Here is a 12829-nt window from a genome sequence, read left to right on the forward strand (position 1 = left end):
TATTCAAATCCATTATCCTTCTAGAGGAGCATTCTAGAAAAGTATCCATGCTAACGTACAAGAAAATAAATCTAGTGAAATTATAATAAATTGATTTTACTTATACATTTTAATATAAATGTCACAAGTAAATGACACGCCGTAATTTTTGTTGATCATTTAAGAATCAGGTCATCTAATTTTGTTCTTGCCCATGACCTTAAAATAAAGTAAAAGATAAAGGGGAAATTGAAAGAAAATGCTCAAATAAGCCCCCTAGCTCAATTTGTATTCACCCTTCTTTTGCTTTTAATAGATGTGGAAACTAAGGAATTTTAATAGATGTGGAAACTAAGGAAAATTACCATATTGGCTAGTCTAACTTATCATAAATAGTAATCTTAGTCAAAAAAGTTGAATTTCTCAAGAGTTCTTGATATATCCAATGCACTAGTGTCACGTTTTTCTACCCTATGATTTCAGCCACATATTATTATTATTTAGAAGACTAACTAATAAAAAAAATCGACATTTTCCAAGCATAGTCTCTACCTATTGTCTTTATTGTAGGATCGAGATGCGTGTCTATCAAACCTCAATCCTTGCCACTTCTTCGGAGGATCTCGATGGATCTCTAATCTAAGTCACCACCAAATTCAAACCCCCCCTCCCCTCTCCCTAACTTCTATCCTCACACCGCACATTCATCGCCTCTAGATCTGGAGGCCCGACGACTCAATGCTATGGAGAGAGAGGGAGAGAGGGAGACAGAGACAGAAAAGGAAGGGGCGGGGGTGGGGGGAGTATTTTATTCATTTGTGACACATTACGATATATGAAGTAACTAGTTGTCACATTATATGAGCGAGTGATATCCACCTTTTTTTAGATTTGAGTTTTGAAATCTTGCTTTTTACGTGTCGATACCTACGTGTCATTATCAAATAGTGATCGTCTACCAAATATTTCATGAGAAAAGGGAGTGGAGAAAAGGTTGAATTTGAGGGTTTTCTTCAAATATGAGTGAGCACAAATTATATTGTCCATCACGACATATTATCGAGACATTGTCAAAGTGGATGGAGGTTGGGCATGGTGTATCGGAGCCCTGATTCTTGTTGTGATAGTGTAACCTTCGTGAACGAATCATATGCTGTTAATTGACAACATGAAATAAAATTTACACAAATTACTTTGATAAGGTGATACACACATTTTAAGAATTATTGCTCGAACTAGTTATTATCATAACATCTATCTAACATCAATTTACATTGATTTGTAAATGTGTAACCTTGTTACTTCAAATTCCGACCAAAAAAAAAAAAAATCTTGTTACTTCAAATCAGTTGAGCAAATGCATCCTGCCACAAGGTTAATTAAGCTCATAGTGCAAGCTCAAACGGCCCTGCGGTACCCTAATTAACGACTGGTTTTTTTTATTTTTTTTATTTTAATGAAATGGGCTTTAACGAGCCGACATACTATGATGATATGACACAATGCGCTTGACGGGTGTATCGACGTGAATTAACACGTTCTGGTGGTAATTTGAGATCGGTCCAGCTACCCTTGTAAGTTGTCCTCTTTTCATTCATTCATGGACGGACGGACGGACCGACGGATGGCTCATTCAGTCCCAGCAAATGGGCTTTAACTTGATCCATTTGGTCAAAGTCAGATTACTTGTAATGATCTGGAAGCTCAAGCTACGAAGCCCAATATCCCACTAGAAAAATAGCAACATTTCTCGTCTCGAACCCGCTCGATTTCACAGTCGTCTAATTTTTAGATCCGACGTCCTGAAAGTCGCTCGCAATCTTTGGCGCTTCGGGAGTCGACGTTCAAACTTCGATTGTGGATTAACAGAGAAAAAGAGTCGCGTACCGAGGTTTCAAATAAAACCGTACAAAGCCTTAATTATCGGGCCAGGCTTCCAAAAACTGGCACAAAACTTGGGCCTTAATGAAGAACGGGCTCGATTCCAAAATGATTAAAAAAGTTGGGTCATTCTCACCATTTTTGGGCCTAACGTTTTGTCCCGTTCTGTACAGTTGGGAGACGAGAATACTTGCAAGTCTAAAATAGCACTTTTGCCCCCAAAATATACATTGCGTCTACTTTGTTCTCAGAATCCATTAGGTCTTACTTTTACATGGACCCATCAAACGGGTGATTCGGTTCGAGTCGAAAATGGTTTAACCCAAATTGACCCATTTTACATGCAATGCACATTTAGCGACCGATGCGCATACCCAACTCGATCCGAACCTATCCGGCCTATATTACTTAAAAATATTCATAACATCATCACCTTTAACGTTAGGCCAGTCCATGAGTGGTCTCTTCTTGCAAGTACCTTATTCAAATTATCGTGCTACATGATGACAAGTGGATTCACCAATTCAATCATCGATTAAATCAGCATCCAAACTTGCAAATACCCAAACGCAGAGCGGTATAGTACGATGGTGTTTGATTTGAAATGCAATTCCTGAAAATTCGCATAGTATTTAGAACATTGTTGTGGGGGACTGATGCAAGCAAATAAGAGACAACAGTTATTTAGTTGGGCCAGATGATTTAAGCTAGAAGTTGCAATTAATGACTTAAAACCAAGTGTTCCGTCGACTGTCATCAAGAATTCAAGACATGAACAGGATAATAGGCAATTTATGTAAGTTGATGAAAAATGCGGGAGCAAAGAAGAGGGGAATAATAACCAGATATTCAACCGTTGGTGGGGTCTGGGGAGGTATTTGGTGTACGAGGACCAAAGGCATTACTCAGAATTGATAGAGCATTGTTTAAATCAAAATGCTATAGGAGCATGCAATCTGTCTATTATGGATCTCCCAGTAAGAAGCCTTATCCAGATAAAAGTAGCAGCCCAGGAGGCAAAACCCAACGTGAGGTAAGAGTTCCCAACTTATCAGAGTTAAGGACATGAAAAAATTAGGCCATTAGTCTCTATAATTATAGACGTGATGATTAGAATACTTGTTATCGTGCCTAGACTCATCAACTGAATGAATCGAATAAAAAATAGCATGATCCAAATTGATCCACTTAATTCATTTTTGATATATTTGTATGCAATACAAATGTAGTAATTTATAACCGACTTAATTCATATTATTACAACACTTTGATATATAACTCATATCCATATTGAAGTAAGAGCATAAAAGAAGTGAACATGAGATTGAGTGAGGACGAAATAATGAAGAGAGAGTCATAAAGATAAGTTAAGTCTTTGTAAGTTGCAAACTCGTTAACACTTATACTATTTTGGGTTTTGCCATTCTAAACTCATTTATTGATGGGAAAACCAAAAAGTTCTTAACTTATTGCACTTTTGCCAATTTGATCCTAAATATTTCAATTATGCCAATTAAATCCTAAATATTTTCATATTTTGCTAATTAAATCTATCTTGCCATATTTTTTTGAAATTGTTGACATGAGCAATTTTTAATAATATTTTTTTTCAAATTTTTATTTTCTTTTTCATTTTTTTTTATGACCAAGGAAACCTCGAAAATCGACAACCGGCGGGACGCCAGCGGTTAAGTCACCAAATAACGCCACTGGGATTCGAACTTGGCACCTTTCGTGGGAGACACAAAGTTTAAGCCAACTACGCCACCACAGTGAGTGGGTTTTCTTTTTTGCCCCTTCATAATATTAAAAATTGTCTACATCAATACTAGCATTGTCATATAATATGGTTAGTGTACACACCAATGATTTCTATCATAATTGATCAGATAAGTTCCATTGATAAAATGTGAAAAAAATTAGGATTCAATTGACACAATTACAAATTTTTAGGACTAAATAGTAAGTTTAGGACTTTTGGAACAATTTTCTCATTTAGCTAACCTATACAACAATTCAGCCCTTAAATGCATTTTAAGAAATGGGTTCACGACTCGTTTTGACAAATCTTCCCATCGAAAGAAATAAAGTTAAAAGGAAAGTGAGTTAAACATTAATTCTTGAGGACTAAAGAGACATGGTGGACCCAGAGGATAGAAATGAGAGGAAAATATGGATCTGGGCCTCGAGACGAATTTCACGAAAGATCAGGGTCACAATCGCGAAGGTGAAAAAAAAACTACCGCGTATCGATTTAGCAATAGAGATCCACGAAGTACGACGACGACGAGGAGCTGACATTTCCAGTTCCACCCCCGAAAATCAATCGATCCCCCTCTCTTCTCCTTCCTTCGAGAGCTCGAGATTCGTTCATGAAGATCGCCGCCTGACCCGCGAATTCCCGCCGCCGATCCCTCCCTCGCTCGCCCCCGCATCGGTTCGCCATGGATCCCAGCCAGGTGAGTCGACTCGGTCCTCTTCGTTCTTGCCCCCGTTCTTCGGCCGAGTTCGATTTTGCCCGTCGACGTTTCCGGGGTCGATTCGGTCGATTCCCGCGGTTTTTCCCATTTTCGGCGTTCGGGTTTCTCCGTAGGATGTCGTCGATTGTCTCGGTTTTGCATGGCGGCGAGATCCGTTGTTGAGTGGCTCGTCGAATCGAGCTCGATTTGAGTTCGTTTATGTCGTTCGGAAGCTAGTGGTGAGGTTAGGGTGTTATGTGGACGCGGGAAATTCGACGGATCTTGAATTGAGAGTAAGAAGGGGAGAAGAAAATGAGGGAAGATTTCACCTGACTTTGCTAGCTTTTAAGAGTAGAAGTTGATTTCATGGGTAATTGCGGCATTTCGGAGTGGATTTATGGGTTCTAATCGGTTCTTCCGGTAAATAGATTCTGGTTGCTACCTCTTCCTGGATATGGAGGAAGCTTCTTAAGATGAGAACTGAATTTGAGGCCTTGATTAAGTATTTTGGTTGCTAATGGCTGGATCCTTGGCTCCCTGTGGGGGCTTTGCTGGGATGTGTTTCCTCCAAGGGTAGTCTATGCTGCTGGATTACGTCTTACTGTGAAAGTATCCTATATGTGACTGCGAAAGGGGCATGGCACTGGCTTGCTCCTAGGTCTGAGGACATAGTTTTCATTGAATCTTGCATCAAGTGGAATTCAGCCAAATGTTGAGCAGTCTGCTGAATTATTTGGGTGCCTTTTTCTAATGGGGGATTTTCTATTCATAGTACTTGGAGCAAAATTTAATTTTTAGCTGGTAAAGTACCTGGCATGAGCTGGTTTGGTTTGCTCCAAACATACCAAAACACAGCTCTATTGGCAGGCTTGTTATTTTGAAAAAGCTACCTACTAGAGATAGATCAAAAAAATTCTTCTTTGCATGATGTTTGCATTCTCTGTGGATCGTTCCCTGAATCTATGGTTCATTCATTTGCTGAATGTACCAAGACTCGTCAAGTCTGGAGCATAGTTTATAGTTGCCGTGGTATTCATAGAGTTTGGCAGAGTTGAAGTGATGAGATGCAGTGGACTTGTGCTAGTTGGAAGGAGAAGCTATAGCAAATGTTGCATGTGAGATTGCATGCTGTGCTGTTACTTACCGTGTCTGGTTTGAGAAAAATAGAAAGCTCCATGATGATAATCGTCTTGTTTCTAGCAATGGTATAATGTCAAGAGTAAAATGTGATGTTTGGTATTGGCTTGGCAACATCCAAACAGGTGATTATTTAGTACAATCTCTGAGAAGGCAAATCTTCAGTGAGAGACTTATGACTTGAGTTGCTGTATTTCTTGAGTCTTGGTTGTAATCCTTTATGTCGTTTGTAGGAGGATGATCCTGCTTTGTTTATTAGAATAAAACTCATTTGCTTACCTAGCAAAAATTTGTGGCATAGGAGAATTGTATTGCTTAGAAAATAAGTGATAATCTACATATGTGAACTTCGTATGAGGTCAGGACATATTGAACTTTTTATCCTTTCATCAACCAGGTTTAGCAGTTGACAGGGGATCCCTAAAGGAGTAATAAAGCTAGATTTACTCAGCAGTAGTGAAACTTTATCCCTTCTTTTTGGCCATGTGCGAATGATGATAAAAATAGAGACTATCGTGCTGTAGGTGTTTGATGGAGCTTGAGTTGTTTTCGCTTATCTATAGTCTGACAGTGGAGTGGACAATATTATTCTTTTGTAAAATTCATCTCATAAGTCTTTCTTTGCTATAATCACCTATGTCATGACATAATCTGTTGCTTCTTCCTGCAGCCTGTAGTAGAAAACTACTCCAACCCAAAGACATGTTTCTTTCACGTTGCGTTCAAGGTAAAGAGAGAAGAGTATCTGTTGGAAGTTTGATCAATCATTTCTAAACCGGGATTTGGAGTTCTAATGTTCAATATTTCTTTTTCTTGGCAGGCTGCTGCTTTGGCATTTTACATATTATCTTCTCTCTTCTTCGATAATTTTGTCATCATATTTGTTGTGACTGTCTTCCTTGCCGCTCTAGACTTTTGGGTTGTGAAAAATGTGAGTGGGCGTATCTTAGTGGGCTTGAGGTGGTGGAATGAGATAGATGATAATGGTGAGAGTGTCTGGAAATTTGAATGCCTTGACCAGGAGGTGAGCTAAGTAATGTTGATATTCTAGTTTACTTGCATTGGTTCTGTTCAAAGAATTATCTTCGGAAGATCTGATTGCATTATTTTGGTGCTAGTCATTGGCACGGATGAACAAGAAAGATTCGTGGTTGTTCTGGTGGACTCTTTACCTTACGGTAAGTTCACATATCATTGCAGTGACTCGTGCTTATTGATCTTCCGTCAGAAATGAAAAAAAAATGGCAAAAATGAAACCAAACTCGCTTTCTCGCTATGAGACACCTAAGGTAACATATGGAAAGGTCTTGGATACAATCACATGTGCTCTGAAGTTTCAACTTTTTTAAAGGAGGACATACCAAGGAGTGCTTTGGTATTCTTGAAAATGAACTGCAACTCATAATGGTATTAGGAAGTTATATGACAATAAGTACATCTTTTAAATCAATTGATGTTTAATCCTTAACTTGAAGTGGTCCTATTCTTTGCATTGGGATCATTGTTTGGCCCTGTTGTAGGTGCTTGGAGTCTGTCCTTCAGCTTCAATTTTTTTCATTATCTACACCCAAGGTTATTCTTATGTTTGCAGGCAGTTGCATGGACTATCCTTGGTATATTCTCACTCATAAGGTTGCAGGCTGACTATCTCCTTGTTGTTGGAGTTTGTTTGACTCTCAGCATTGCAAATATTGTGGGCTTCACCAAGTGCCGCAAAGGTGGGTAGTAACTCTCTTCTAACCTTTCTGGTGGTTTTGTTAATGAGATATCTTCAATGCAGAGTGATTACTATTCGTCTGCAATTAGATCCACCCTGTGCTTAGTTCTTTGAAGAGACAATTTGTAATGTTAAGGCTATTTGAGATAGGAGATCGTTAAGTGAAGTCCTCGTCTAGTAATATTTAACTTGAGGTATACAAGCTAAGATGGACCCACCAACCTTCCAAATTGAGTAGATATGATTTAGCGTGCGTGTCAGGGCTGCTTCTCATCCGGCATTCTATGGCCTTGGGACACTTTAGTTGACTCTCTTGATTTCAAAATCAGCTGTCCGGTTTATGAAGTTTTCCTCTGTGCTGATGAGATTGTTGGCTGTATTTCCCAGATGCCAAGAAGCAGATTCAGGCATTTGCTACCCAGACAATTGCCTCTCGGTTTTCTTCTACGTTACAATCAGCATTTACCGCCGTTTGAACTGCACATACCACAAAGTAACCTCGGGGGAAGAATTTGCATGAAGGTGAGATGTGAAATGTGGTAGCGCCTAGTGTAAAGATGATACGGATGACTGTATTGGCCAATTTTGGATACGATTCTTTCTAATGGGAAAAGAAGGAAGTCTTGGGTCGAATTTCTGTGGGATACATAAATTTTATACTGTGCCTATTGTATTTCTCTCTCATAATATCATGGACTTTGTAATGAGCTCTTCAAGCTGAATGATCGAGTGCTCTCTGTGGTTTCTGTTTCGTTTCATCTTTCCTAATGCCTTTTCTGCTGTGCTACATGGTCTATTTTTTCTAAAAAGACACCTTTCCTAACCAATTAGATCAAACTGTCTTGCTTTAGATATGCAAGTTTAATGGAGAAATAAGTCTCATTTCTAAGAATGTTTCATTTTTTTCATTTTCTTGGGGTAAACATACGGCATAGGATTCCCAGCTGCTCGCGAGCCAGAACTTGCAGGTCATGCGTTTGGTTCTCACTTTCTGCATAACCAGCGAAAGCCATCCGGTCCTTGTCCTTTTGAGAAGGATGTCTATGTTTATGCGAGGAACTGATGAAATTCTGCTTCCCGTTCTATGAAATTTTATAGGGTGACAAATTTAGGTAGACACACTCTATTTTCGTCTTTGAAGACGCTTGGACCATCTCAAATTGAAATTTAGTCAGCTTAGAAATCTGCACAATTAGTTTCTCCTACTCGTCTTAGAGGAAGATTTAGTGTCTCAAACCCTTTCGACCAAAATCAGGACAATTGGAATTATGTGTTACGACATGTCAAATATTTAACGCTAACCTGTTAATATGTGGCTCGGGGAAACAAGCATGTCTTTTTTCCTTTCCTTTCCTTTTGTCCCCTCTTCGAATAATATACAGACGACCCTTAAAAAAATCAGCACACCCGTGCATTTTGTGATAACCCCATAACACATTCTCGCGAGGTACAGACAATTTACATCTTTCATAACAATATGCATTTTAACCATTATTTTTCTTAATAACATGTCAGATGATATAAATCCTTGAAGTCATTACTAAGGGCTTGTTCGTTAATGAGCTAAGTAGTAACTAATTCTATTCTTTTGTTCTCAAGAATAAATTTGAAACGAAAATCTATTTGGTAATTTTTTTTTTATTCCATAATAGATTTGAAACAAAATTAAGAAGTTAAAAAGAATTGATTCTTTGTTCCGGGAATAATTCTAAAATCAAGCCTAATTTTTCTTCTTTTTTCTTCTCTTTCATTTTCTTCTCTTCTTCTTCCTTTTGGACAATCGTTGGCCTTGGCTATGGCTGATGACCAGCTAGATGAGGGTCGGCAATTTCGCTGGAGCATTGTTGAGGGCCAATGACATAAAGCCATGGTAAGGCTTGTTGGCTCGAGGTTTGATGTGGCTGGGTGAGGCTCGGCCTTACCATGGTTGGGTGAGGTTGACCTTGCCCAAATCTAGCGAGACTTGTTGGTCCAAGCCTTGTAGTGGCTCGAGTTGTTGGAGGCCGGTGATGCTCGATGACGAAGGACGGAGAAGATGAAAAGGGGGAAAAAAAAGGAGAGAATTTTAATAAAATTATTAAAAGATTAAAAGAAAATAATTTGCATTATAAATTTTAAAGATTTTACTAGACGCATTTTTATTCTTGAAATAAAATTTTTAGTAGTTACCAAATGTTTTTAAATGCTTATAAATTATTTTTAGGAACAAAATAAAAACAAATAATTTTTAAGCGAAAATGGTCAACAAAAAAAAAATAAATTTTTAAGTGAAAATTGTTCTCACGAATAGAATAGTTATTAATCGCATCCTAAATAAGGGTGTGCAACCGAACCAAGTAAACCCGGAAACCGGATCGGCCCACCCGGAAAATAGGGTCAGGAACCAGTTCCCATTGAAATCGATCTGGGAATCGGTTCCAAAAATTCGGAACTTGTTTAAATTGGTGCGGGAACCGGGTCCGTTTGATTACCCACTCAAGAATCGGTTTTCGGACTGATTTTGAAATTAGTTTGGGAACCGATTTTGTAAGTATACATCTAAATCCCCCTTTTTCCCCTTATTTCTATTCTTACTCTTACAATTACACGACGTTTTTCCTCATGCACGGCATTTCTCCTTCGTCATTCCCCTTCCTCACTTGCTTCCCTCCCTCATCGGCTCCCTCTCACATTGTTCGATGGACGGACGGTGTTCGTCACCGCCAAATTCTTGTGTACCATGTGGATTAACTCGTCTAATTTCTCTTTTGTAGGGAGAGTTATGCTTGTATGAATGAGTAGTTTCATGTAGTAGTTGTGGGAATAAAATATCCATGTTTGTTGCTAATTATTTGCCTTATGATTTTATTTATTATAATTAGCTCTGTAGATCTTTAATTTTTTGTTTAGTAAAAAAGTTCATGTATTTATTTATTACAAATATTTAATGTTGCAATACAAATTACGATGATTACGTTATTTTTTGCGTATTAATATAAAATTTAAAGTCGTATAGGATATCAAGAGGTTGTAAAACAGATTCCAATGAAAATAAGATTGATCATGAAAATGGATCTGAAAAAAAAGATGGGTCGAATATATCGTCCAATACAAATAGGATAGGGTACAAGATCCAGATCTAAATCCTACCTACCCTAGACCCAATCACCCTTAATCCTAAATTAGTGTTTAGTTTATTTTCTCGATAAAAAGTTTACAAAAATAAGGATATAGCATGTTGTCCCCATTTCTCTCCGATCGAAGTACATTCCAATAAATACTGTTTACTTTATAGCAAAGGCGCATCTTTGATGTCGAACCACATGAACAATTCAATGTGCTCGCCAGCATCCACGCTCGAGATGGGATCATCATGTCCGACGTATTAGCACGCCGCAACTTCTCCCGTACGAACCGGATGTACTTAATTCCTAGATTCGACATTAATATCCAATTCTACATTTGAATATAAGATGGATGAAAACGCTATTTTGCCGACGCACTTTTCGATCTCAAAAGAACTCTTGCTGTTCCTGGGCAGTTCTTCCCTCCATAAAATACGGTTCTCCGTTTTGCTTTTTTCCGAACACTGAGCCCAGAAGCAAAGCAACGACGGCAATGCCTCCCCGAACACGACGACGACGACTGCTGGCGGGAGAAGAAGAAGATGAAGCGACACGACGACAGCAGCAGCAGCAGCAGCAGCAACCCAATTTCGAAGTGGGCATGCTGGTCGAGATCGCCTCCACCGATGACGGCTTCCGCGGCTCCTGGTACGCCGCCACCGTCGTCCGCCGCCCCTCGCGGCGCTCCTCCTCCTACGCGGTGGAGTTCCGGGAAATCTACGAGGACGAGGAGGGGACGCGCCGGGTCACCGAGGAGGTGGCGGGGTCCCAGATCAGGCCGGTGCCTCCGGAGGAGGCGAACCCGAAGAGGGACTTCCGGGTGGGCGACGAGGTCGAGGCCCGGTACAACGACGGGTGGTGGGAAGGCGTGGTGGTGGATAGGATGCGGGGCGGGAGGAGGTTCGGGGTCTCGTTCAGGGAGTGGAGGGAGAGGGTGGTGTTCGAGGTCGGGGATTTGAGGGTGCGTCGCGAGTGGGTCCGTGGGTCTTGGTTGCCTCCTGGTGATGCTGCTGCCGAAGATCGACAGGTTTGGCACTTCGTTGTGATTTGTTCTTGTAAAAGTTTGGATTTTTTGCTTTGTGGGTGTGTTCCATCCTTTAGCTCTTTTGGGCGACAGCAGTGTGCAGAATTGTAATTTGACTGGATAGAAAGTGAATGACCTTTTGCTTTGTGTAGATGTGGACGAATAGGAGTGTTCTTGGTGCTGAGTTAGGCTGCTAGTTCAAGTGTCGGAGTGAGTCCAGCGTGAAAAGGAACGGTCTTTATGTCGCATTAGATGTTTCGGACGCTCCGGAATAGTTAATCCTGTGTCTTCGTGAATTATGGGTCGGAATTCTATGTTGAAGCGAGTGTAAAGTTCTTGGCTGGATGAAGCTTCCGTTTTGGCTGGTCAAATAATAATTTGAGTGGATAGAAAGTGAATGACCTTTTGTTTTGTGTAGATGTGGACGATTAGGAGTGTTCTTGGTGCTGAGTTTGGCTGCTAGTTTAAGTGTCGGAGTGAGTCCAGAGTGAAAAGAAACGATCTTTATGTTGCATTAGATGTTCCGGACGCTCAAGAATAGTTAATCCTGTGTTTTCATGAATTATCCGTTGGAATTCTACATTGAAGCAAGTGTAAAGTTCTTGGCTTGATGAAGCTTCCGTTTGGCTGGCATTGTGGGTCTGGCGGATGAGAATGTAGCTTAGTGGTTTTGTACTTTGTGCACGTTGATTAATGATACCTGGTTGGTTGATAGAGTTGTCGAAGAAGCATTATTCATCTTCTTCATTGAAACTATGCAAATATATGAGAGAATTGAAAATGAGAGAAGAAATCTAGGGAAGCTGGTATGTGTGTTGTTTGTGAGGCATAAATTCCACAATCCGGTCTCACAGTGAAAATAGTTTGTTTTTTCTTACTGACACATGGAAAATGGTACAGCAGAAAGCACAATCGCAGATGGAGATGAAGGTTGCCAAAAAGATGAAAAGTAATGAATTCACTAAGGGCACTCCAGTTGAAGTGAGTAGCGATGAAGATGGATATCGCGGTGCCTGGTTTGCAGCAGTGGTTGTTGAAGAGGGATCCAAGGGAAAGTACCTTGTTGAGTTCAAGAACTTTAGGACGGAGGACGGTGCTGAGCTTTTGAAAGAAGAGGCCGACGCTTTGCATATCCGGCCCTGTCCACCAGAAATTATAGTTGCTGACCATTTCAATTTGTTTGATGAAGTAGATGCTTTGCATAATGACAGCTGGTGGGTTGGTGTGGTCTCTAAGGTTCTCAGCAGATCAAGGTACACCGTTTACTTCAGAGACACCAAGGAAGAATTAGTGTTTCAACACTCTAACTTGAGGCCACATCAGGAGTGGATTGGTGGAAGATGGATGACTGCTTCCTTGGACCCAAAAAATAACACGCGCCTAGTGTAAATTCTCTTTGATGCTGCTTAAGGTTTGTTTGGAAACTCTGTTGGTTCTGGGGAATGTGGGATTCTATTTTCTTCCATTGGCTTATAGTCAAACTTTGTGAAGTTTTCTCAAAACAAAAATATATACAACTATAAGTAAA

The 12829-nt window shown here is 39.9% G+C and overlaps 2 protein-coding genes across 2 annotated transcripts; both read left to right on the forward strand.

Moving 5' to 3' along the window:
* The first annotated feature begins 4123 nt into the window (after positions 1-4123).
* Positions 4124-7925, forward strand: LOC104428240 (Golgi apparatus membrane protein-like protein ECHIDNA). Its single transcript, XM_010041233.3, has 6 exons — positions 4124-4319; positions 6127-6183; positions 6277-6480; positions 6575-6634; positions 7048-7174; positions 7561-7925. The coding sequence occupies exons 1-6, from the start codon at positions 4305-4307 to the stop codon at positions 7647-7649; spliced, it is 552 nt and encodes a 183-aa protein (XP_010039535.1). The 5' UTR covers positions 4124-4304; the 3' UTR covers positions 7650-7925.
* A 2532-nt stretch (positions 7926-10457) lies between these two features.
* Positions 10458-12829, forward strand: LOC104428241 (protein AGENET DOMAIN (AGD)-CONTAINING P1). The gene is made up of 2 exons (XM_010041234.2): positions 10458-11304; positions 12202-12829. Exons 1-2 carry the CDS (start codon positions 10630-10632, stop codon positions 12688-12690), a joined length of 1164 nt encoding a protein of 387 aa, XP_010039536.2. The 5' UTR covers positions 10458-10629; the 3' UTR covers positions 12691-12829.

The sequence above is a fragment of the Eucalyptus grandis genome, chromosome 2 (assembly GCF_016545825.1).
Source record: "Eucalyptus grandis isolate ANBG69807.140 chromosome 2, ASM1654582v1, whole genome shotgun sequence".
Classification (NCBI taxonomy): Eukaryota; Viridiplantae; Streptophyta; class Magnoliopsida; order Myrtales; family Myrtaceae; genus Eucalyptus; species Eucalyptus grandis.

Bases quoted from the DNA above. Each gene is read 5' to 3' on its own strand.
- LOC104428241 (XM_010041234.2), top strand. From the start codon at position 10,630: ATGAAAACGCTATTTTGCCGACGCACTTTTCGATCTCAAAAGAACTCT. The intron at 11,305-12,201 runs GTTTGGCACTTC...AAAATGGTACAG, and splicing joins CTGCTGCCGAAGATCGACAG to CAGAAAGCACAATCGCAGAT.
- LOC104428240 (XM_010041233.3), top strand. The intron at 6,184-6,276 runs GTAAAGAGAGAA...TTTTCTTGGCAG, and splicing joins TCTTTCACGTTGCGTTCAAG to GCTGCTGCTTTGGCATTTTA. The intron at 6,635-7,047 runs GTAAGTTCACAT...TTATGTTTGCAG, and splicing joins GGTGGACTCTTTACCTTACG to GCAGTTGCATGGACTATCCT.